Raw genomic sequence first — 27,158 nt, 5'->3', positions numbered from 1 at the left:
ACTCTCCACCGCCTGGGTGGCGAGGCATTAATGTTCCACATACACTCTAAACAACCATGTTTTGTGAAATGTGTTCAAAGTCCTGCACCAGCTGTTGTTACTGCTTGGGTCTCTCCACAGCCCTGTCAGAATAATCTTTCCTTTGCTGACCAGATGACTTCATTTGACCCAAAGGTTGTGGAAAGTGCAGCTTCAGCTCTGCTTTCATCTCTCAGGTGCTGACTGAGTAAAGAATGTCTGGTTTTGCTGTAATTTTCTCCCAATCTTGATGAAGCTGATTTGGGTTTGCTGCCACTGGGTTTTCTTCCAGAATGCTGGCAAACAGACGTAACGCTCTGTTAGGATGACACCTGTATCTCTCCTGGGTTAGTGCTACTTTTCACACAGTCAATATGCAGTCATGCGCTTTGGTTTCTTATTAATTCCACTAAAAATACTTTTATTCTCACTGGTAATGCCTTTTCAATGCTACTAGAAGTGCGGTGTTCATAGGCCACGTTGGTTGTCTACAATGACCTTGATTTTTTTCTTTGAAGACAAGAGTTTGAACTGATCACACCCTGATAGATCTAGTTGTGATCCCTCTTTCATGAATTCCTTGCGAGGCTCTCGAGATCATGGACAGCGTGCATTTGACAGCTTTGAACTCAACGGGATGGATGGGACTCTGTAGCTGTGTAGCTCTTTAAATGATGTGAGCCTTCAAGGTATTTCTAAAATGCCAAATGGAGATTTTTGTTTACCTTAATATTTCCCCCTCCACAAGAATGCATGAAAAGCCTCCTAGTTTTACTGAATTCTAATAATAATAATAATAATGATAATGATAATATGAAAAGCACCTTCTAGTGTACCTATCTACAAGTAAATACAAATAAACAGTGACTGACCATACCAACCACAAGGTCTGCTTTTGCGGATAACATGAAAAAGAAACATATAAACAAGCCGAATCATCTCTGCAGGCCATGAGTGAGTAAAATGAGATATTTCTTGACTGATTTGTGCTGGGACACCTAATGAGTTCACACTAGGATGTGGTTTGTTGCTTTTGAAGAGCTGATGTGCCATACATGATTCCATTTGAATTGGAATAAAAACTTTGCTCCGATTAAAGTTTCAAATGTAGTTTTCGTTTGAATAATTTAAAAAGATTACATAAAGATGATTTTTCTTCTTTTTTTAAAAATGAATTCCGGTTAAATTCAGCTGAAATAATTCAACCTAATCGGCTCGTGTTCTCAAAGCCGTGGCCATTGTGGTTCAAATCAAATCAAAGCTTCTAACGGTCATATTATATTATGTTTGCTCAAAAATCACAGATCAGATTTTGTCACAAAAATGAACGCAGGAATCATTTCAGCTCCCCGAACAGTCTTTTACTCTTTTCTTTCTTTGCGAACACCAAAGTCTTCAAGATTACAGAGAGAGAGAGAAAGACAGAAAAGGAAAGAAATAAAGGGGGACGTCTGGGTAACTTCAATAGCCTCTCTGTGTCCATCTAATATGGAAGGCTAGCATGCTGGGAGTTGGCCCTTTCCATTCAGACAGACCCCAAACTCATAAAGACCTCTTCTATGGCCCCCAACCTGAAACCCACCCACCAAAGCCCTCATTGGTATAGGCCTCTTCCATGGGAACTTGCAATCTGCAACGTAATCCCACTTTGGCCCCTGGAGAAGCCTTTCCAAACAAACCATGTGAGCCCTAATACCCAGGGCTTCACAAGTGGCTCCTGGCTAGGCCTGAGCTCCACCACCAACAACAACTTGGCCCTCCTTCTTCTTTTTCTCTCATTCTCTTGCTTTCCCTCTTTCCACAGATAGACGACAAAAGAAAGGGATCTCCTTCTAATTGCTTCGGAGATTGAAAAGCTGAGAGGGGTGGTGGGCGGCTACAGAGGGAAATGAGACGTAGGCTCTAGAGGCAGCGGGGGACTGTCAGTCTGGCTTTGGCCTTCCCTGGGTGTGCGGTAGCTGGGATAAAGGAGCTGGCAGGACAGCCTCTGCTGCAGAGCTGAGCCGAGTGGATCAGAGTGGAGGCGGGCGACTCCCAGGGCCTGGCTTTACAACTCCGGCCAAACAGAGGACTATGAGAACGTTGAAGAGCTTCAGCGGCTCTGCTGGAGGCCTTCTTCACACATGGGAAAGAACGTCTGGTCCTCACAACTGGGATTCAGAAACCATAGGGCCGTGGAGAGCAGTGTGTCCAAGCCAAGAGGGAGTGTCCGACACAGAGAGGGCAGAAACACGGTGTATTGGTAGCCATCCAAACATTGTGCTCTGTACGAACAGTCGAGCCACTGTTGATCAGTGAGGTCGATGATGAAGTGTGTGAACACACAGCTGGGGTGGTCCGTGACCTTTGGATCTGTTGCCATGACATGCAGAGTTGCTAATAACACTCACACTCACTCACAGACACATACCTTGACCTCTGGAGCATGCATTGCCACAAATCCAAGCCTCTTTCGCTTACTCTGCATCACCCAGCAGCAGCAGCAGCTCTTTGAAGCCTGGCAGAGGAGTTTTGCTCAGCTGTCTGCTTGCGTGAAAGAAAGAAGCTTCTTTGGCGATGATGAAAATGAAGATAGCATTGCCTATTCCTTGCAATTCAGTAATGGGAGAACTGCAAATGCAATGCAAAAATCACATTTTAAGTTTTAGTGCAGCTAGATTAAGCTTCACGTAAAGTTTAAGTTCAAAGGTTGAATATGAAAGGGCCTGCTCTTCTGCATGTTTAGTGACATGGGATCCAAAAGGATTTTGGCCTTACTAGCTCCTGAAATTTCCTTTAGTCTCCCCTCCCTGACCTCCTTTCATCCCTCCGCCTTTCTTCTTTTTAATACAAATCAGCCACTCAATGCCATGCACATGTTTTAGTGTTATTTGAACTCTGGCAGTGAACTTCAAACAGCTTTTAAAGTGAACAGTTTTTTCCTCTCGCGCTCTCTCTTTCTCTCTCTCTCTTTTTTTTTGAAAGAACACAGCCATGCTTCCAAGTACACCTGATCAGAAGGTCGAGAGATGGGGATTATGATATGCAAATGAGGCTTTGTTATCAGCGCTGACATTCGTTATAAAGCTGAACAGCGGAGAGGTAACATGAAAAGGTGGCAACTCGCTACCCCCCCTCCGCCCCTTTTTAGCATAACCTCTCCTCGCAAACACATTGGCCTACCTAAGCCCTCATTTTTCCCCCCTTTCAGATCAAAAGGTTACACCAACAAAGAAAAGCCTGTGTGGTAAAAAGAAAGTTCCCCTATTCTACGTACTTCTATATAGTCAGGAGTATTGATTGGTCAGTCGGTCCTAAGGTGTGTGCACCATCTCTTACTACTTTTAATGCAAGACCTGATATCTAGAATCATCCATGTGCTGATGAGGGTGTCGTCTCTTGTGCTGTTTAGGCAGCGCGCAGGACTTTGCAATTACCAATCACTGTAGAAAGGCTTTCATGTCTCTCCCCTGCTGTGACAGGATAAGTGTGAGGACACACACAAGTACACACTCTCACACGTATACACCGAGAGATTTGGTCTTCCTCTTTTCAAATGCACACAGAAAGATGCATATGGTTGCCCCCCCTGTTCAATCTGCATACGGTTCAGTTCAAAGGAGTCCAGGCGAGGTGGCGGTCTGTGCTACTTTTCCAGCTATTAGCCTGGCCCACCATCTGCAGTGATCTAGTGAGGAGTGGGTTTTATGAAGTTCATAAAGGGATGGTTATTAGAGCGTCAGAGTAGAGATTGGCTGTCTGGCCTTTGAGTTTAACAGCAGGGGTCCCGGGTGCTTTGATGTGAATCATACTGTTAAATAACTTTGGAGAGGTAGAGGGAGCCACTGAAACCTTACAAAAAGGCCAAGCCCTTGTTATATAACTGATAATTGACCCATTTTTGTTCCTCTTCCTCTTTTTTTTAATGTCTTTGAGTGTGATGACAACCCCAATGAGATGCAAATGATGAGCCATGTGGTGTCCATCGGTTTCCAGAGTTAAAAACCATAGTGACCTTTGAACTTCAACATAATATGGTGTCCAAGTTCAGTGCAAGTTTTCACAGTGCTTTACTTATTCCACATTTTGTCATGTTACAGCCTTATTCCCAAATGGATTAAATATATTTTTCAACTCAAAATTCTACACATCATACCCGACAAAGTGACAAATGTTAGCTTGAAATTCTTGCAAATTTTGTAAAAAAATTATATATATATAACATGATTATTCACAGCCTTTAATCAGTACTTTGCTGAAGCACCTTTGGCAGATATTACAGGCTCAGCTCTTTTTGAGTGTGATGTTACAAGTTTGGTCCACGTATTTTTGGGCAGTTTCTCAATTTATTCTTTGGGGAACTTCTTGAGCTCCATCAGGTTGGATGGGGTTCAATCAGTTTCAAGTACTGGCTCTGGCTGGGCCACTCAAAGACATTCACAGAGCCACTCCTTTGTTATCTTGACTGTGTGCTTAGGATTGTTGTCCTGTTGGAAGATGAACCTTCACCCCAGTTCAAGGTCCAGAGCACTCTGGAGCAGGTTATTGTTAATAATGCATTGTTATATACATTGCTGCATTCATCTTTCCCTTGACTCTGACTGGTCTCGCAGTTCCTGCTGCTGAAAAACATTCCCACAGCATGATGCTGCCACCACCATGCTTCACATGGGATGTAATTGGCCAGGTGATGACCGGTGCCTCGTTTCCTCCTGACATGACGCTTGGCATTCTGGCCTAAGAGTTCAATATTTGCTTTATCAGACCAGAGAATACTGTTTCTCATGATCTGAGAGGCCTTCAGGTGCCTGCTGGCAAACTCCAGGCTAGTTGTCATCTGCCTCTTAATGAGGAGTGACTTGCCCTTCTGGAAAGTTCTCCTCTCTCCACAGAGCAAGGCTGGAGCTCTGTCGGAATGACCATCAGGTTCTTGGTCACCTCCCCAATTAAGGCCTTTCTACCCCGATTAGTCAGATTGGGCAGGTAGTCAGCTCTAGGAAGAGCCCCGGTAGCTCCAAATTTACGGCCACTGTGCTCATTTGGACTTTCAATGTTGGAGAAATCTTTCCTCAGATCCGTGCCTTGACAATTCCTTGGACTTCATGACTTGGTTGGTGCTCTAACATGCGCTGTCAGCTATAGGACCTTACATAGACAGGTGTGTGCCTATATTTTTGTTTTTCATTTTTAACAAATTTGCAAGAATTTCAAGCACTTTGCCGTTATGGAGTATTGCGTGAATTTAATCCCATTTTGGAAAAAGGCTATAATGACAAAATGTGGCGCGGGTGTAACGGTTTGAATACTTTCGGGATGCACTGTAGTGCATGATGCTGCCCAGTTTGATGTTTGGTGTTTAATTCCCTTCATTCGTGCTGTTGTGGGTGGAGGCTGGACTCAAACAGAGAAGGTGTTTTGAACCATGACGTCCTCCCTGTGGGAGGTGAAGAAAGGAATGTCGTCCTGGATTTAAGCCTTTTCACAATTTTCCATCACAGTTTTGGGGTTAAAATGATGGTTCAGACATGAAATATTAGATAAGATTCTTGAGCATCAGATGGGAATTAAGGCCTTTGTAACTTTCCATCATAATTATCAAACTGTATCTAACTACAAACTGAGAAAAACTATGACACGAACTTCTATACCCTTTGTCTTTAATAAACACTAGATAATCCACACCTGCTGCCACTTTTTTCTGGAAGATCCTCTTTTGTTAAACATTCCAAATGGGCTGCGACTAAGGGTCTAATTCCCTTGTAATTAAATGTAATTTCAACATATTTTGTTTGAAATTACAATATAATTATAATTACCTACAAATAGGGTCAACAAGTTAAGTTTTTTACACTAAAGGAGACACCAAGTTATTTAAATTAGGAGCCTATCCCAGCTACGAGAGGCGGGGCACACCCTGGACAGGTCACCAGCGTGTTGCAGGGCTAACACAAAGAGCCGGACAACCAATCACAATTACTTACTCACTACTTAAATTTACTGACAGCATAATTATTTCTCTGTTTCCTGTTGAAACTGGACTTGATGCCCCCTTTTTGTAGTGTACCTACCTTTTAGTAGGTAAATGTAGGTAAATATAATTACAATGTGGTTTCAAATAAATTAAATTAAAATTGCACTTTATGACAGGGAAATTACACCCTTAGTCACAGGCCGTATTATAAAGTATTACCAAATCCACCACTCATTTGGTCCGATCTCTGCCCTCCTCGTTAAATAACCACTTCTCTCTCTTCCATTTTGGTCAAATGCCTTTGTGCAGAATTGGAGGTCAAAAATAAGCCCAAAGTTCCACACAGAGCTTAAAGAGCTGACAAATATTGTTTACCCAGTAAGACTTAGATATACACTTATCAACAAGTAAAATGTTTTTAAGAAGATTTGACAACTTTGTCGAGAAAGATGGGAGACAGACTGCAAGACATCCACCTCATGCACCATGTGTCAGCTGCTGCTTTGTAGCCTTGGTCCTTATGCACTTATGCATGTGTCTTTTCAATTTAAAATATAGAAAAATATATGCACATATAAAACACAGGTTATTCTTTGTTAAAACCTTTGTTTCTTCTCTTTTATATGCATTCAGTTTTAATGTGTTACCTTGATGGATAGATGGACTGAAGTCTTTTTTAACAGCAGGGACACTGGAGCGAATCAGAAGACCATCCTGCTTACAGTCTAACCCATCAGAGGAGGATTAACACCATGAGCATTCAGATAGATGTTAGTATCTCATCAGAAACATAAATGGCTCAGTTTGACATTGCTCTAACTCTAGCCTGAAGGTGAACAGGCTAATCCCTAAGTCCATCATTTAAACCTTATATTCAGTACAAAGTAGGACAACCACAATATATCAAATGATGGAGCAGATTCACATATTTTTTTTAAAAATACACGCTTATTTTTTATTTTCATGCCGAAAGCATCTTTCAATAAAAAAGATAGGACAGTGGCGTGTTTACCACCGTGTTGCATCATCTCTTCTTAAAAACAGAGAAAAATAAATAATAATAGTAATAAAAAAAACTCTGTAAGTGTTTGGGAACTGAGGAGACAACTGCTGTAGTTTTAAAAGCAAAATGTTTCCCCTTTCATTTCTGATATGTTGTGGCTTTTTTTCCCATAATGCACCCAGGTTTTCAGTGGGTGACCTGACTCCTTCACTGTGGAGCTTTGCTGCTGTTGGAGGCACAGAATATGTTTTGAGGTGAAAAAAGCTTTTAGAGAAAAGACAGCATGTTACTCCACATCTGTGTATACTGTTCGTACTACAGATGATTCTTATATTCTTAAACAATTTTTAGATTTAGTGAATCCCTCCTGAGCTTTATTTACTCTCTTGAATGCTCCTTTATTGGCCAGTTGTTTTAACAACATGTTGATTATTCAGCATGAGCTATGTACAGTTTTTCCATCCTTTGTTACTCCATACCAGTTCAAATTAAATGTTTTCTTAAACTTTACTGCTCATTATACACATGAATTAATAGGTAAAATTTCAGTTTTAACTTTTGATTTGTTGTTTAGGATTGTTGTTGTGCTGAAAACAAAAACAGCAGCTGGTAATCAAATGCTTACCAGGTGGTATTGCATGGTGGATCAAAGTCTGGTGGTACATTTCTGCTTTTAATATTCCATCAATTTTGACAAAATCTCCAACACCAATGGCTGAATTGCAGTTCCACTGTGTTTTACAGATATGGGTTGACTCTCACTGTGGTACCTCTCTACTGAAGTCCTTCATACATATTAATGACACGCTGAAACAAAATTTTCAAATTTGGATTAATCCCTCCATAAGACCTGTTGCCACTGATTTTTGGTCTAGTTCTTGTCTAATTTGGCATCCTTCAGCCTTTTCACCCTGTTTCCCTTCCTTAAGCATGGCTTCTTGATCTGTCCACTCAGAACATTTCTCATGAGGCTTCAGTGAACAGTAGATGGATCAACTGAAGGTCCAGATACATCTCTCAGGTATCTGAGTATCTAAATATCTGAAGGTCTTTGCTGACTTTCAGATACTGTTCATCTGCTGTTGACAGTCTTTAAGTTTATTATTTTTAGCTCTGACATTTCTTTTATCCCCCACTTCTCCGGTTTTCCCAATCTTTTAAGGAGATATCTTGAGCATTTTTAGTTGATACAACTAAAGAAGTGGGAACAAATGATGAATTTTCTGACAGGCTGCCTGTAACAAAGTGTGTAAAGATACAGTTTAAAGTTGGTTATTTTCTAAGTTGTCTGTTATGTATCGTTAAACAATAGTTTGTCTCAATTTAAGTGACTTTTTATCCTTGAATGATTCATAGGTCTGTGGTAATTGGCTTAACAAAATGGTCAGGTATAAGTATTGGACTGAAAACGACTGAAAAAGCAGCTAATGTCCAAAGGGGGAAAAAAACTTTCACTTTCAGATCGTTTGGAGAACTTTTGCTCAGGACCACTTTCAAAACCACAAAAAAAGTCTATAAAGAAACCAGGTGTGGCTCAAGACTTCTGCACAGTACTGTATATGGTGTTCTCTGGAAAGCTGCTTCTCAAATGAAGGACTGGAACACATTTACAGCAACAAGAAACAACTCCACCATAAACCGCAAGTCATGAATAAAGAAACTCAAACAGGGCATTCTGTTAAATTTTCTTACACCTACAAAGTGCTTTTTTATATATTATCTAAACTGCTTTAACATGTCGTCCAGGTCCTCCACCAGGGCCTCCACTTTAATCAGCAAACTGTGATGAGAGAGACTGGGTTTACAACACTGTATCATTTATTTGGGATTTGAGTTGATTTATTGAATTTTGAATGCAATCAATGCTTTTCTGCGGCCCAGCATTAGCATTGACGTCCACTAGATGGCCCCCTACACCGATAGAAAGGAGGTTGCTGCTGGGAGTCACTTCTGATCCAACCACAGATATATGCAACAAACTTACTGCAGTGTAACCGGAAGATCAGTCGATTTTAGTGTGCAGGTTATATCAGATGAAAGAGGAACCGGCTGGGCAAAAATCCAAAAAAGGACGCACGTGGACGATTTCTCTTGATATAATCACATCGATCCAGTAGGTGGCAGCCTATTCAAGCTAATATAATCAGATTAAAGGAACCCAAATTTAGACAGATCTCCTCAGTGCCAGAAATGCTGTACACCTAGTGGACTTGATCCAGGGGTAGGCTGAGCTCTCTGGGTTTTTTGTTTGTTTGTTTGTTTGTTTTTTAACTTGATGGTGAATGTAAAAAATCCATGGCGTCTATGAGGGGATAAAGCTGTTTTTTAAACTGTTTTGGAGCCTTCATGTTTTCATCAGCTGATCAGGTTCTCAGCTGTAGGCAGCTCTTTATCAGAGAGAGACTTTGCTGTTTGCGGAGGGAAATCCGCGTCTTGTGGGCATACTGCAACGCCGTGACGCAACTCGCACTCTCCTGCTGCATCACTATAAAATATGAATCACCAGTGTGCCGACGATCAGGACCTGATTTGGGTGTAAATATCATGTAAATGGTGAGGAAGGAGGGGGGTGTGGCGCAAAGTATCGGCCATTCACCAAAATCAGGACAAGCCCGGAGCTGGTGCACTCGTGCACAGGGAGGCAGGTTTGATCGCAGTGGCGCTGCCTGTGTGCTCGGACTCCGGCTGGGTTCTCAGGCCAGCCAGCCAGCCTTCGGCAGCCATCCCCGCCGTGCCCCGTCCCTCCGCAGGCTCCGGGCTGCAGATAAAAGCGCTCCACGCAGGGACTCGCGTCGCGTTACGCAGCTTCAAAGCCTGGATGCAGGGCGAGCCAGTGGCCTGGGGATGATGATGCGATGCCCACGGTGTGATTAAAGGTGCGTTTGGGGTTTGTCTTCTTGTCACTTCGATCTCGGTGTCACCTGTTCGGCCCATGGATGCGTTACAGTCAGACATAAACCAGCGCAGAGCTGAAGCCGAGACGTGCGGGGGGACAAAGGGGCGGATGGAGCTGTAGGTGCCGTACCTTCTAAATATTCCTGGTATGTTAAAGGACCAAAAAAAATGTTGATTTCTTTATTAGAGCAGCCACACTTTACTACAGCTCTCAGGATGCTTCAGTTTTATCAGAGTACACTGAGAACTGTGGCGATGTCTCAGTGGTTGGACCATGTTGTAAGTCACAGCTAGTAGATGAGACGGGTTTATAGGAAGTGGCTGTGTCTGCTGGCAGGTGACAGATGCATCAGCTGAGGCTCGTTATCCATGAAGCCTGCTGTGTGCTGCACAGGTCTGCATGGATAGCTCCTCTCACTCTGGGCTCTGCTTTTAGTGACAGGCCACAGCGTCACATCCACACACAGCAGTAGATGCTTTCATCATTGTGTAACTTTATGACAGCTTTGTTTATGTCAGGAATGGATCACAGCAGGTCTGTAATGACACTGCTTTTCTTTGTGGGGGGTGCGGTCTGTGTCCAGTGTCCACATCTGAACCGGTTCCTTAAGGAGCTGGAGGCTGACTTACTAAAAGTGTGTACAGTCTTCCAGGAAAGAGACCGAGGAGGGACTGATGGACACATTTGAATCTGACAATCCTTTTCCACTGTTTTCCCAGGTACGTCAGCATCGTGATCCATGGCTGTGCTGTGTGTGTCCGAGCAGATTGTGATGCGAGAGAAGATTGAATGCCTCTAAAATCTCAAGGTAAGACACCCCCTCCCTTCTTTGACCTTGTGTGTGTGTGTGTTTGTGTATATCTGTGAGGTGGTTGCGTTCAAATTGATCCATGGCCTTGAGCGCTGCTCCCTGCCTCACTTTTCTTCTCCTTAATTGTCTTGTTCATCTTGACTTCTCTTACTCAGTACCAAACATCTATCTCATTAGCGTAAAAGCACATTTCCCTGTTTGAAAGCATACCTGGAATTTCACTTGTGTACATTTTATACATGCACACACGCTGTGTTTAGGACACAAACATCTTTGACGTGTTTTTCTGCATGACAGGGGTTAATAACTTTTCATAGGCTTAATTAGACAAATTGCTTTGAGGGTGAAGCAAACAGGGGCAGCTGAACCATCTGAATAAGCTGTTGTTTTTTACTACAATATGAGCTAAAAACAGGTTTTCACAGCTGTGTGAGGCCGAGGAGTTGGATGCCATTGGACGGGTCTGCTGTGTTTCTATGTTTGCTCGCTACAGGCCGTGAACTTTCATGGTTCAGCTGCAGTTTATGTTTAGTTTAAACTTAAAATAAATTCAGCTCGAAGTCGTCTGACAAGCTGTCTCTGAGTCAGCAGTTGACCCCAGTGTTTCCTCTTCGCGGCATGAACGACAGGGGTCAGCGTGTGTGATGTGTTAATCCTGTTAACACTTATGGATGTATGCTGTTCTGTTCAAAAGAACAGTCGTCTGCACGTTTATTGTGTTGTTGTACTTTCTGCGTCCTGGGGAAAGAGTACCATCAGTGAGAAATAAAGAAATATGAAAACAATGGAGTATGCATGCTCTATAGGAATAATAAGAGGAAGGTTATAGACAAAGCATGTGTGGTTAACTATGTATTTATGTTACAGTACCTATGAGAAGCAGTTTGTCTATTCAGGTATAATGTCAGTGCATTTTGGCAAGTTTTGGGAAGTAAAGTTGTCTTTGTTAGCCTTCCCACTTTGACCATTTTATAGCTGGTGTCATACTAATGTGCCTTATAGCTCTTTCACTTTCATCTCCCTGTATTGTTTACCAAGCAGGTGCAGGTTGAAAGCATATAAGATAATGGGCAGTGCAACTCTAACAAATGTTCCTGATGACGGTGTAAGAGACTCACATGCATTAATTTGGTTTTAACTGGTCTTGACTGGCTGCTAGACTAAAAACATTCTTCATATAGCTTTGATCAGAGGGTGATGTTAAGCCTTTATGTTGTAGCATTTATTGATATCTTTGATCTTTGAAATTAAGGTTTTGCTAAAAATAAAATATACAGTCAATTTTGTTAGGTGCACCTTGCTACTACAAGGCTGAACCCTGTTTTGTCTTCTGAGCTGGCGTCATTCTTCATGATGTAGATTCAAAAAAAGGTGCTGGAAACGTTCCTCTGAGATATTTTGGTCCATATTGACATGATAGCGTCACCCAGCTGCTGGTGAACAGGCTAGAAGCATGGCAAGAAAATATCCCCCGCACCATTACACCACCACCACTAACCTGAAGCATGGATACAAGGCGGGGTCGATCAGAGTTTTAATGTAGTTTAAACTGAGTGTTGCAGCAGTGTTTTCCACTATTCTATTGACCAAGTGGTGAGCCTGTGTGAATTGTAGCGTCTGTTTCCTGTTCTTGACTCACAGGTGTGGCAGTTCTGGTGTAGCCCATCTGCTTCAAGGTTTAACGTGTAGTGTATTCAGAGATGCTCTTCTGCATACCTTGTTTGCTGTTGCCTTCCTTCAACTTAAAGCATCACTCTCTGTAAACCCTTGAGATGGTTGTGTGGGAAAATCTCACTAGATCAGCCGTTTCTGAAATACTCAGACCAGCCTGTTTGGCACTAAGAACCATGTGATATTCAAAATCACTTAAATCACCTGTCTCCACAATCCCGATGGTCGATTTGAACTTGGGGACACTCATATGGACCCTGCTACTCATGGTAACCATATTGTTGCAGGCATTTAGTGATCTAAGAGAAAAGATTCCCATAAACTAATATTCATTATTGGCTACCTCTTTAATAACCTCTGTGTGTGTGCCTCCTGCAGCTTGGGCATGTAAAGTGTGTCTTCTAGAGCAAACATACGTATTTATAGCTGTTTGTTTTAACAAAATGTCTGAATTGCTCCTTCCTGACACAATCGTTTTTTAATCTTTATGTCATTGTTCCTCTTTTGTTTCACCTACTGATAAACATTTACCATATTTGGGGACGATATTAATGTTTCACAGTGAAGATCATGTAATGTTTGCAGGGAACAAGAGTAAGCTATATGATTCTCACTCTGCAGTGTAAGCAGATGAATGGTGGGGTTGGAAACGTCAGGTTATGTAAAAGTCATGGCTCTGCAAAGTGTTCTGTTACAGTCTGTATGTATAGTCATCTCTCAGCACCAACTGTTTACTGCAGCGTGAGCAGTGTTTTTAGCAATATATGCAGTCAAATGGATGTCACCGGCAGACTTTTAAGGATAGATCAGGAGTAGTGACAAACTATTTCTTCGCCCTCTTTGGCACCTCACCAGGTGGTGACACTTTAGGTGACTTTCTTACATGGCCTGAGCCAAAACTGTCCCTGGCACGACTTTATTGATGCTCCTGTAGAGCAACCGAGTGTGATCAAATTCCTGCAGCCAGGTTCTAAAATAGTTCACAATCATTTTGTAAGTAATATTCAAATGTTGAATTTCCTCACTTCAAATGCACCTCTGTGGTTTGAGGTGTGGAGAAGAAAATGCAAATTAGCAGCTGATTAGTTCTACAGAAATTTGCGTTTCCTTACGAAATCTTGTGGACTAATTTGAAATTTAACTGTCATCAACTGACTGTAAAACTCTGTCTTCCTTCCTCTCTCTTTATTTATATAAATTACAATTTTATAAAAGCACTCGCTGACAAAGCAACATACTGGGCTGCACAATGATTTACTGCAGCTGGAAAAATAATTCACTCTGGTGAAGATGCATGAATTTCTCTTTGCACTAAACAAGAGCGAGAATAATGGGTGGTGCTTTCCTCTTGTCGTAACTATCTTGACAAACAGGAAGTTCGATTTAGAGAGAAAGGAGGAAGTCTGTGTTGGTTTGATCACGCAGAGAGATTTGACCACACGGAAAACACACTTGATATTGCCACACTGCGCTTGGCATGAAAGCCGTGTATGTCCGGCCTGGAAATTTCAGTGCAGTTTTATAGTGTAGGGTCTCACATATACACCTGGACTTTACAATTAACTGTTAATTGTTCATGACCTGCTTGGCATGTCATGAGCTAAGGACCGCCCCGGTGATGTTCCATATTTTACATACGCCATTCATTCATTGTTCAAAGACTAGGAGGCTGTAATCTGTTCCTTCATTACTGTGAACACGGGCATTGTAGTTTGCTTTGACTCAACCCCGCTTAACTCTAAATACTCATTTCACATCACCAAATGTGTATTAATCCAGGGCTGAAAATAATCCCCAACAAATACTGTCTAATGACAGTTTGCTAAAAGCACTTTGTCATTTCCGCATGAGGTTATGACATGATCGTATCTGCAGTGGTCTGGTTTTTCTTTCATGCAATCTTCGCAGAACATGGCTCAACTTATTACAGGTGGATTTTTGAGAGATTTCTCGTGTCAAGCCTGATTTTAAACTGCCTGTGACAGTACAATGTGATGGCTGGATTGTGGGTGTCCTACTTAAGAATGAGAAATGGAGCTTTTCAGCTGCTGACAACTCATGAGGGTATTGCAGGCTCTCATTACCACCACTATTGTTGAGTGTGTGTCTGATCACAAGCTCAACAAGCTAGATATAGGGGGAAAAAAATGGCACATTTCAACACGAAGAACCATTGTTTGAAAACCGCCCCCTGTTATTTTATGTCATTAATATGCTAATGAGCCCCTGTGCCGAAGCCTCTATTGTGCGGCACTTCACTGTCAAAAACGAGCCGCAAAGAAAGGAGATTAGATATTTCGAGCTGTTTCATTGGGCTGGAATCGTTTAATGATGTTGGTTTTGCAGGCTGTGTTGATACTGTGAGTCTAGTTGGTAAATACTGCATACAAACATAGATGTGAATGTAATTTAAATAGTTCTTCTTAATGCCCTGAAGGCTTGCAGCAACTTTAAGGAGCAATCCATGAATAGAAATTGAAAATCTAGGTTGCTTCCCTACATTTAGGCCTCTTTAATGCTGGCAGTTTGTCCTGTCCCTGTGAACAGAATATTACAGAAATATCTTAAAGGAACAATGGATTTGGGAGATCACGATCACAAGCCTTGCCAGGCTTCAAGCTATGCGCTTGTAGCTGAGCCAAGCTAGTTCTGACCAATAACAACCTTCCTACTGGCCAGCAAGGTTACACAGCTATGGTCCTGCTTTAGGTTTTCCATTACATCATTTCAATAGGCTTTTGCCTCACCATTTAAATCTGCCCAGATTTAGATTAATTTTTCACCAAGATCTTGTGTTGATGATTGGAGAGTCAGACTGCTGCCTATTCCTCTGCACATCCCCAAAGATTCGTAATGGGATTGAGGTCTGAACTCTGTGGTGGCCAATTATGTGTCGGCACCATCAGGGAAGAAAAAAAAATCCATTGATGGAAAAACATCCATTTGCAATGGAAGACTCGTACCTGCTTGTTTAGTTAAATCCATGTGGTGCCATTTTTTTTTGCCAGGCAGCATATCACAAGCTGAAGGCCTGTTAGGCCTGTGCATTGGCTAGTTTCTGTATTTTTAGACAAAAGCTACAACCATTAAGTTTGCAAATGCGCTGTATTAGCCTCCTGGTGGTGTTAAGTGCTTTCACACTTAAAATTCAGTTTGAAACAACCAGGTAAATCTTATTGCTTAAATTTGTTTTGCTGCTCAGCTAATAGCAAATGGCAAATGTCCACTAATCAAGGTAAGCTTAAGCAGGAATTACACTTTCCACGTCCACAAGTCCACTAGGGTTCACTCAGATTTCATCATCAGATGGTTAGTGCAAGGATCTGTACGGACGTACGTGTGCCTGCCTGTTTTTTGGGACCACGTAGACTAGTCCGCAGAGAATTTACATTACAGTGCACCAACTATGCCTGCGCCCCAGGCAGTGGACTTCTAGTGGAGGTAAAAAAAAAAAATAACAGGATGAGCACTCGGCAGTCAGATTTCCAGCTGTCCATGTCCACAGTGGAGTATTATCTAAGCTTAAATCATTAATGGCTGTATAGTGAGTGAAGGTAAATGTGATTTGGTGCTCCTCCAATGTTTCCCAGTTAGCAGATAGCATTAAGTGAGTGGATAGCTCTACGTTAATTGGGTGAAGTATTAGATTGAACGGATGGGTTTTCTGAATTCCTGCCTAGCATATGAAAAAGAGCATGCTCTTTTCCAAAATGTTTCAACAACTTTCCATATTGATCCTGGCACATCAAGTTAGGACAAGTAGTCACTTGGACTCAAGTGTCCACATAGGAAAAAATACACACTTATGTGGCAGCTAGAAACTGTAGAAAGTCAATGACATTTGGGGATTTCAAGCAACAGCCGGTGGGCAGGTCCCCAAATGAAACATCTCTTAACTTTAAGGTTAAGAGGCAGGGTGGCCCACTAATTGCCAGCTGCACTTTCACTTGTCGCCCAATGTGGGACGTTCACACATGAAGCAATTCTCTTGTTGCGCATTGCTTTATCGCCAATGGTCGGTTGCAAGCAGACATTCCAGGAAACTTTTGCCTAGGTAACTTTTTAATCTATTTGCCATCTTATCACATGTCAATCATCTGTTTGTTTGTTGAAGTCGTCAGATGTTGCTGACTCTCTGTGGTCTCTGGTAACCAAATCACCACAAATAACCTCCCTTAACGCCCACTCACATCCTGGTTCTTCTGACCTCAGCGGGGCTTGGTTTCACAATAAGTTCACCCGAAACCTTGGCTGATTGTGACCTACACCCGTTTTCACACCTTGGTTCATGTGGTTAGGTACAGGTGTTGAACTCCAGGCCTTGAGGGCCGGTGTCCTGCAGGTTTTAGATGTGTCCTTAATCCAACACAGCTGATTTAAATGGCTAAATTACCTCCTCAACATGTCTTGAAGTTCTCCAGAAGCCTGGTAATGAACTAATCATTTGATTCAGGTGTGTTGAAACAGGGTGATATCTAAAACCTGGAGGCCTGGAGTTCGACACCCCTCGAATTGGATCATTAGGGGGTCCATTGTCCCTATTGGGGGGACACTCCCATAGGGCTTAAATCTGGGACTCTCCACCATTTGACCTTAGAACTAAATAAGCTTCTCGGATGAGAGGTGAAACGTCTTCAAGCAATTTAAAGAATTCCAGATGCTTTTCTTTCCAAGCTCCTTAGACTCTGGTGTACATGCAGCTCTTAATTTTTGTCAGCTTCAAGGTGACCAACTGAAGAGACTACCAATAAGAAAGATGAAGAGTGAAGCTGAACATGACTGGTTGTGTCTGTCCAGGATGTACCCTGCTTCTTGCCCTAAGACACTGGGGATAGGGTTCAACTCCCCTGTGACCCTGAACTGAATAAGCAGTTAAGAAAATGGATGTGCATTTTATACTTTGTCAAAGATCACTGTGACATTTTAACACTCAGGAACACATTTCACTTTTGATCTGATACTTTAGTAAGTTGGGAAGTGTTTGCTACCTACAATATATTATATAAGTCTGACAGACGATTCATACTGCAGTATGAATCGTTGGTGGAAGGTGTGCAACCTGAAGGCTGCAATATTAGTGTCTATTTCTGTCCTACTTTTTTTCCAATCTAATTTCCTTCTGTGACTTTCAGTTACTAAGTGTGTGAAAACCTAACAAAAACTGGCACTGTATCTATTGCTCTCAGCCACAAACAGCAGCACTATTGTTTAATGTTTCAGCAATACAGACCACTTATTTGTGACAGTCAGCTTTATCCACAGAGACACACATTTTTGTCTTTTTTTTCTGCCCCTCATGTCTCCCCCTATTCCCTCCGTTTCTCCATTCATCGTGTAATTGGATGGATTATGACTAATGCCAAATCCTCCAGCTGTTTTCGGGTCATCAAGCAGCTTTTACATGGATTATAAATAACTTAATATGTTTGTACTGGATGCCTGCATGTTTGTGTGCATTCAGTCAGGATTGCATGTTCGTCCGCCTTTTGATCTGTCAAATTGGGTAAGACGCTGCCAGATTTGGATATCTATCCCAAATGTGTTCTTTATCGAAGCGAAGCGTCAAACCAGCTATTTGAACAAATCAGCTGCTTGTGATGTTGGTAATAGGCACATGCTCATCTCAACACTCAAAGAGAAGATTAAAGTTGGCTTAAGTTGTCAGGAGAAAGTTTATTGATGTTGGCAACCATAATCAGAGTTTATTAATTGATCGGGCACATTCGCATCTTAGACAACACAATCCCCAAAATGACCAATTGATGTGCAACACATTCTCTTTTTCACATATCTCAGAAGTTTTGGCATTTCTTTTTCTTGTTCTGTGGCTTTGTACCCACACATCCTACACACACACACACACACACACACACACACACACACACACACACACACACACACACACTGAAGACAGTTCGCTGACAGCCTTGTGCTAACAAACCCTCCACACCACACACTCCTCGGAGAGCACGGTTAAGGAGCGAGAAGGAGCTGCCCTCCCTAACAAAAGGATGCAGACACGAGTGCAGAGCAAGATGAAAGCTTCTCGGTTGGCATGGCAACCACCCCGATCATCTGCCGCACGGCGAGGCTGGATGTTTGACGTGTCGATGGTGCATTCTGGGTTAGAGAGACAGAGGACGAGAGGGAGAGGTGAAGAAAACTGGTTTGATCCAGCTCAGTTGAGCGTGTGCTCTTTATCTCGCTTGGCTTTTATTTTATTGTTGTTTTACGTCTTTCTTTAAGAGAGAGCTGCATGATTCAGCTCACCATCAAACCGCTCCTCAGTGTTTCCTCTGAGCTCAACCGGAGCTCATCAAACTACCAGCTCGTGTACTTTCAGACCCTGGAGGTGGACTGTGTTAAGCTCTGTGTGCTTGTGTGTTTATATGAGAATATTACACAGCAAGTGTTGTTGTTGTGCAAACGTGCTGGTCTAACAGGCTGAGTGTGAGACAGGAAGTGGTGATCACTGCTGATGTGAATGCCCAAAAACAGTCAGTAAAACTGACATAATGTCCATTAAGGGGCGGTACAGTATCAAAAGGAGGTTTCACTTTTGCATTTGGGGGCTATTTAACTTACATAACATGTCTTATTTTAGACTTTTGCAAAACAAAATGTTCAAACATGTCTTTATTTTAAAATACTGTCTTGTGTAACATTCACTGTTACACTTTGCTAGTACTGGGCTGGACTCTCTTTTTCCTTCAGAGGTGCTTCAGTTCCTCATGGTGTAGAATTTACAAGGTGCTAGAAACGTTCTTCTTAGGTTTTGGTCCATTTTGACATGATAGCATCACACAGTTGCTGCTGATTTGTCAGCTGCACATCCACAATGTGAATCTACTGTTCCGCCACATCCCAAAGGTTGTATTGAGATCTGGTGACTGCTTAAGTTGATTTGAGCTTTGTAGAATCCAAGCTGCTGGAATCAGATCAGAAAATGGATACACTAGAGTCATAAAGGGATGGACATGGTCAGCAGCAATACTCAGGTAGGCTGTTGCATTGCTATCTTCTGTGTGCTAAGAAGATATTCTGTACACCATTACACTACCAGCACCCTGAACCATTGATACAAGGCAGAATGGATCAGTGCTTTCATATTATTTGCACCAAATTCTGACCTTTCGCAGCAGAAATTGAGATTCATCAGACCAGATGATATTTTTCCAATCTTCTTTTTCTCCAATTATGTTGAGCCTGCGTGAACTGCAGCCATTCCCTGTTCTTAGTGGACAGGAGTTGTAACTTGTGTGGTCTTCTGCTGCTATCGGCCATCTTTTTCAAGCTTCAAAGTAAATGGTAAATGGTAAATGGCCTGTATTTATATAGCGCTTTTCTGGTCTCTAAGGACCCCAAAGCGCTTAACATATCCAGTCATTCACCCATTCACACACACATTCACACACTGGTGATGGTAAGCTACGTTGTAGCCACAGCCACCCTGGGGCGCACTGACAGAGGCGAGGCTGCCGGACACTGGCGCCACCGGGCCCTCTGACCACCACCAGTAGGCAACGGGTGACGTGTCTTGCCCAAGGACACAACGACCGAGACTGTCCGAGCCGGGGCTCGAACCGGTAACCTTCCGATTACAAGGCGAACTCCCAACTCTTGAGCCACGATCATTGCATTCAGAGATGCCCATCTGAATACCTTGGTTGTAACAAGTGGCTACAGTTTCTTTCCTATCAGATTGAAGCCATCTGGTCATTCTCCTCTAAACTCTGACATGATTCACACAGAGAGCAGCTGCTCACTGCATACTTTTCTGACCATTCTCTGTAAATCTGATTATGTTTGGAAATCCCAGCAGGTCAGCTGTTGCTGAAATACTCCAGCCTATATGGCACCACCAACCATACCAGGGCACTTAAATCCCCCTTTTTCACAATTGTGATGCTGGGTTTGAACTAAAGCTAAAGGTCTAGACCATGTCTGCATTCTTAAATGTGTTGAGCTGCTGCAATGTGATGAGCTGATTACATATTTGCATTAACAAGCACTTGAACATAATGCCTAACAGAGAGGCTGATGAATGTATATGCAAATAAGAGTTTGGTTAACACATTTAACATAAAATTTGAGAAAACTTTCAATGCAAAATGTGAAAAACACATTAAAGCCCATTTTCTCTTTTTTTTCACACACCGAGCCCGAAATAAATTTGCCATCATTTACTTTACAGATTTACCGAAGGTTTGTTCGCATATCAGAAACGGATTTCTTCTGGCTGCTGACAATAATTTAGAATTTTTCTGAATAATAAATAAAGATATTCAAAATCCCCCTCTAAAAAAAACCTCTAATGTTAACAAATTGAAGCACGAATTCTGAATCTGGCTTCAGCCATTATTCAGATTCCTGTTTTTAAAACCTGTGAAATTAGCATACATTTAAAAGTCTAATTCCTTATTTGCATCTCTAAAAGAGCCATTCGAAACACTTGGAAAAAGAAAAAAAAATCATGTTCTTGGTAAGTAACCAACTCCCGATAAGCCACACTGCAGGAACTACAAGACATTATCACAGAACTTTACAGACGTGTTGTTGTAGGCTAGATATGGAATATTGTCACAAAAGTTAATGTCATTTAGTAGCGATTTTAAATTGTCTTTGTCTGTTGAAGATGCTATTATACAAACACTAATGCTTAAAACCATCTCTACCCACTATCCTTTTTAGTCTCCCATCTGTGCGCCGTAAACGACCAGTCTGGTGTTGGGGGACAACACCTCCACAGCCTCGCAGAGCTATTTTAAGAACTGCTGCTTGTGCTTGTGTTGCTTCTTCTCCGTGAGAGGCAGGTCAGGGACTCCTCGGCTGATGTGGCAAATAAAAGCGGGCGTAGTCCGGCTTTCATGTTGGTCTATGATCGTGATGAACTCTCTTCATTTGTGTTCGACTCGTCTGATTTAAGTCACGGTGGGAAATGTTTGGATCATTCCCCAGCTGACACGCTCTGACTCACCCTCTGTACAATATGCTGTATGTAAGCAAACAAAGTCCAGTACAGTTTGCGTAATAGGGCCAGGGTGCCCGTGATGACTGGGACCTGCGTACTCCCCAGAGCGAGCAGCAGAGCATGAAACAAGGTGCGTCATGTGTTTACCTGCTCTAAGCTTTTGTGTGACTCTTCAGCCTATAGTGTGCTCGGCGACAAAGCCTCCTCGACCTTTGTGTCTTTTTCTATTTCTCTCCCTCCGCTCGCTTTAGCTGCTCAGACTATTCTCCCCTTTGTCTCAGTTTGTCTGCACCCTACTCATCCAGGCTACTGTGCACATCACGAGTCCACAGAGTGTGAGTGTGCGTGCACTAGTTAGTGAGTGAGGCCTCTGTGTATCTCGGTTGTTAGTGACAATCAATTGCGCCATCACCCCCCCTCCCCCCTCCATGCATCCTGCGTTCATCTCCGATCTCTCTGTCTCACTCAATTTATCTTCCCGCCGTCGCCCTCCCCTTTCAGTCCCTTCGCTGACTCGCTTCTTCTTTTGATGTCCTCTCTGTTCTCCTCTCGCAACCATTTTTCACCCCGTGGGCTCGCGTTACTCCTGGACGCCTGCTTTTATTTCTTTTCTTTTCTGTTTGTTTATCTAAAGGTAAAATTTCTTTGCAGACTTTAGGCGAGGTCACGCCGGGCTGTCCTGAACACCCGCCAGTCACCTCGGTGCACTGTTATTTAATTACAGGGATGCACTTAATAGGTTGGGATTAACTAGGAAACAACAACAACTTGGTACTGGCCCTAAAAATCCAGTGTTGACTAAAATTCCCACCTTTCCTTTAGCAGCCCACTTCCATTAATATTCCTTCTCATGTTCCCTTTCTGTGTCTAATAATGGATAGGAGAGAATTTCTGTGGAGTAGACGGACTTTGAATTGAAGCAGGATGTTGGTATTGGGCAAGGATCTTTTTGTGTATAATATTGATTAGCAGACACTACATTACAAAAACACTGTTTTATGTAGAAGTTGTCATTGAACACCTTTTACGCGGGCCGCTGTGCCCTGTGCTGACATGCTTGTTGCCCTGTAGCCTGTTCAGCCTCTTATGTCATTATGTTACCTTGCTGCTTTTAACCTCCCTCCCTTTCTCTGAAGTCTCTCCATAGGGCTGGCTTGAGCTGATTAGAGAGGCCATGCTTGCTTTGATTAATTGGATGAGTCTCGTCTCCATGCCAGTCTCCTCTCGTCTCCTCTCCTCTCACAGAAGTGGCTAAAACAAACACACGCAAGGCGTTTAATGGCAGTGGAGCTTTGATGACAGGAAGTACCCGAAACTGTGGGTGTGTCAGGAAACACAGTGTTGGTGTGAACCTGAATAACACCCATCTTAACATCAAATCTTACATCTACAGAGGAGAACAACAGCAGAATACCTTAAAATGTGTAGGTGCGTGCAAGCGTGCTGTTTTGCATCGATTCAGTGTGCGATTTTTGTCTTTTGGCTGCACCTTGCTAAAACCTGACTCTGAGAAAACTTGGAAACGTTGCTCCCTGCTCACCTTGTCAGCCTCCATAATGCTTTAATTCGTCCTTCAGGCTCTGATGACAACAACAACCTCTCCCATGACTCTGTCTCCCCACTTATTTGTCTCCTCTCCATGCTCTCCTCACACTCTCATCCACTTCCCCTCATCTTTTTCGTCCTCCCTGTTTTCGCTCTCCGTCCTTGCCGTTCTGCTGTCTTTAAGTGAATTCTGCTTCAAAAGCTTGTCTCTGAAAGGTCGTCTGCTGCTTCCGCAGACCCCCTGTGGCCTTTCATCTTTCTTCTTTATGTTGCTCTTTTTTTTTCCCTGTATCTGTCCTTTTTTTGTTGTTTTTATTCGATCTGCTCTGCCCCTAGCACTTACCATGGCAGAACCAACAGCACACACACATATACTGAAAATGACACACACAAAACCTATTGTAGCTCAGCCAAGTGAATGGCTGGCTGGGAAAGTCAAATGCTCTGTTATTCCATCCCGGCAAATGCAATCTCTGGAGATACAGTGCCAACCAGAGAGCCCCTAAGGGGCACCGAGGCTTTCTCAGAAATGCAGACAATCACACAAGCTAACTGCTATGTTGTCCCTCTCCCGTCCCGCCTTCTTCCATTACAGACCTTTTTTTTTATCAACCAGCTGAAAGCCCCAACACCAAAGAGGCTGCATGGTGCTGTGTGCACAAACAGCATGTTTGCACATATGTGTGCTCTGACTGTTTGCTCATGCTAACCAAGGATGAGGTACCAATATGGGAGATGTGGAAGAATAAACAAGCACAATAACTCAATAACGACGCGAGGCCTCATTCGGTGAAATCATTGCATGATGAACGCCTGCGGTTCCACTGTGTCGACTACACAAAAGACGCCTTGTTTCTGTGATCGCTTCAGCTGAACGGCCACTTTGTGGTGTCATTATGGCCCGTATATTGTTTTGGATTGGTGAGGGAAAGTGGGGGGTTTTTCTTGTCATGTGAATGTTTATATCTTTTTCAAGGTCAAATAAGGTCAACCCTTTATAAAATCTCTTATCTTTCAAACTGGTCTTAAAATTCTGCTGCCTTTGTTTGTATTAGCTACATTCAGGAAGTCATACTGGTATATGTGGATTCTAAACATCACGTTATAGTTTGCATCCAAATATCATGTCACGTTTGAACTTTGCTTACCTGTAATGCTTTATTTTTGTTGTACTGCTAACTTTAATGTTTAAAAAGAATTCTCATGAAAAACCGCCCAGAGAGTGAGCTGGCCTGGGGGAGGTTTGAGCTCTTGGAGTGCTCCTTGTTTTGATCCGTTCTCATCTTCACCTCTTCTCAGTATTTAACCCGCTGCATTCTTCCCCCTTTGGAGGGTGGAGTTAAACACAGCTGAAATGTTGATGGCCCTTCTTCTCGAGGCTTGTGAGTTCTGAAGTAACCCATTAATCATGTTGCCATAGTGGGATGAGTGACTGGGTGCTTGTAAGACAGAGCGAGCGAGAGAGAGAGGCTTGGCCTGAGAGCGACTCGGTCTTCCGGCTACAACCTTACATAATGAGAGCTAATGGGTTGGGGAACATAGACATACCTGTCCAGTCCACTCACATTAGGGTGAACAGAAAGCTGCAAGGCTGTTCTTTTCTGTCTCAAGTACTTTGTGTACAAGGAGTGTATTTAGAGCTCGTGGGGGTCTCTGCAGTTGTCGCATGAACTTGAGAACTCTTGCATCAACAGCACCTCGTGTAGGAATGTGTTCAGTCAGTTTAACTGGGTAGACCCTTCTTTCAGCTTACCATTTATCAGTTAAGGGCAGTTAGCAACCAATAATTTCATGGTGCATAGTGAAAATCTTGAAGTGTTTATCCATCATGTTTAGCCATTAATGTATTTTGTGCTGCTGGGTAACAAATTTAATAGTTTAATCTATACTTTTATCTACTTGGGTGTCAGTCTCTATGGGTGTCAGTTTTCTACTGCTTATCCACTACTTCCAGTAGTTTTCCGCTCAGACCTTTTTGTTCAGGCCCGCTCAATTCTGTAATTAAATTGCAATGTAATTTCTTTCCCCATTAGTTGAACTCATCTTTCCCACCTATCCCCTGGCTACTGCAGAAGTGGCCCTCAGGGTACTTGTACGTCTGGTTTGAAATCACTGATTAAATCGAATTGCCAGTTTGTACTACAAACACTACAGCCTCCCTCCCCCCTGCACTGATGCACTATTGCTTCATTGTTTTTTATTAACCACGTGTTCCCACGGTCTCTGTGTTCCTCCCCCCAGGCAGTGAGCCCTGTGCTGGGTGATGATGAGCAGTCAGGGCGGCAGCAGTAGGGGAAGTGGCCAGCATGCTGACACTCCTCCCCCTCGTCACACCCCCGGACCCAAGCTGCAGGTGCAGCGTTCCCACTCTCGCGACACCATCACCATACACTTCTCTGCTCTGGGGAAAGAGGAAGACGATGAGGAAGAGGAGCTCTTTGGGATACCTGCTGGATCTGTTAAAGACAAGTCTGTCCTCGATGGTGCAGGGGGGCTTCAAGGTCCAGCTTCAGCAGCTGATGACCGGTGTGTCGCTACAGGCTTGGAAGCAAAAGAGGAACTGCTGTTTGAATCTGCTGGTGCAGACACCCCCTCGGGACCTGCTGTTCTCCCAGTTTTATCTACCACCTTATCTGTGCAGCCCTCAGACCCTCAGCCACACACACACTCTCCTGCCTTGACTATTAATCCCACATCCACCCTCTCCTCCAATCCTCCTGCCAGCTCTTCCTGGCCATCTGAACGGCTCCCGGTCAATCCCTCGCCCGCAAGCTCCAGCTCCTCTTCACCATGCAAGTCTGCAGCACTGTCATCCTCCAAGCCTTTTCTTAGCCTGGTCAGGTCTTTGTCCAATGACGTTGAGTCTCGAGAAACTGTCCCTTCACTTTCCACCGTAGCGCCAACCCACGCCCGTCATCGACACTTAATGAAGTCTTTTGTTAAGTCTCTGTCCACGGACACTTCCAAGGCTGACCATTCGGAAGGGCCTCTTCAGCATCAGCAAATACAGCCATCCCATCGGCCTCCACCTCGCAACATGCAACTCTTCAAACAGTTCTCCCAACCCCGTTTATCCTCCAGTCCCGTCATCGTCACTCAAGCAGGTGGAGACTCTAAAACAGCCCCCTCCTCCCCCATCATGTCTCCAGATGGTAGGTCCTTCTTCAAAGTCCAAGAGGTGGAGGCCAAGATAGAGGATACCAAGCGGCGGCTATCGGAAGTGATGTCAGACCCTCTGCAGCTTTTTAGTAAGATCATGGGGGATGAGTCTGGTACGGGGTCTGCTGGAAGTGCTGCTTATCGTGCCAAATCGCTGTCCTCCAGCGCGTCGGAGCTCAGCGGAGTAACGGCGGTAAATGGGCACGGAGAAGGTGGCAACAACTACAGCATCAAAGAGGAGGAAGGGGCAGAAGGAGAAGACGAGGAAGAAACCCCCACAGCTAAGGGCCCAGAGTCATGTTTTTTCTCTTTCCCGTCACTCGCGCCAGCCCTCACCCAGGCCTCATCTTCTGCCCTCCACAAATCTCCCTCTCTCACTCTGGGCCGCTGTTCAATGTCAGCCCTGGTAGCTCGACAGGAAGACGAGGACTTCTGTGAGCTTTACAGTGAAGACTTTGAGTTATGTACTGACACAGAGACACCGGACGGTGATCGTTCTGGGTCCCGGCAACCCCATACTGGTAGCACTGGTTTGTGCAGTGAGCTCGATCCAGAGGAAGAGAGAGCCGAAGAGGAGGCCGAGACCTTACCCGTGACTGGCCTCATTATTTTAACACAGTTGGTGTATTGGTATTTGGTCCTTCCTGTGCCACCCTGTGTATGCTCAGTAGTGCACGGGATAATAGCGGGGTTCGCGTTGGCCTTGCTTGTGCTTTGGCTGTCATCCCCTCAGCCCTCCTCATCAGCGAGCAGAAAAAGGAGGCGAAGGATAGAGCAGTGGAATGTGGCCCAGCTGGATATCAAGGAACCAGGAATATTCAAGGTAAAGGCAAAACATGTGACTTCAAAAGTAAACTTGTGATTAGTTTTCCCAAGTGTGGTGCCTATGTTCAGTTTGCCCTTATTCTGAAAAAGACTATATGTTTCTACTCTGTTATTTCAGTTGAATTGCCTTTGTTAACAGAGTGCCCTTTGGGACCAAAAAAGTAGGAGTGTGGATGAGAATTCAATCTGTGCAGCCTCTTGGGGAATCACGAGGTTGTATTACACTTCTTCTCCAGTGATGGCTCCAGTTTTTCTTTAAGCGAAACATTTTAATAAGAGCACCACCGTTTGCTCCTTATTCTCAAGTAA

General features: G+C 43.4%; 1 protein-coding gene across 6 annotated transcripts in view; it reads left to right on the top strand.

Moving 5' to 3' along the window:
• The first annotated feature begins 8,959 nt into the window (after positions 1 to 8,959).
• tex2 (testis expressed 2) overlaps positions 8,960 to 27,158 on the top strand; it is a 30,101-nt gene continuing 11,902 nt past the window's right edge. Inside the window, exons 1-3 of one of the 6 annotated variants that reach the window (XM_005461079.4) lie at positions 8,960 to 9,084; positions 10,587 to 10,675; positions 25,107 to 26,847. In XM_005461079.4, the coding sequence (XP_005461136.1) occupies positions 25,129 to 26,847 (1,719 nt within the window). In that variant the 5' untranslated portion in view covers positions 8,960 to 9,084; positions 10,587 to 10,675; positions 25,107 to 25,128. The other 5 variants (XM_005461077.3, XM_005461076.4, XM_005461078.4 and 2 more) reach the window with 5 other exon arrangements.

Source organism: Oreochromis niloticus, linkage group LG4 (genome assembly GCF_001858045.2).
Source record: "Oreochromis niloticus isolate F11D_XX linkage group LG4, O_niloticus_UMD_NMBU, whole genome shotgun sequence".
NCBI lineage: Eukaryota > Metazoa > Chordata > Actinopteri > Cichliformes > Cichlidae > Oreochromis > Oreochromis niloticus.
Note: the sequence above shows the minus strand (reverse complement) of the source record. Positions and strands in the feature narration are given on the sequence as shown.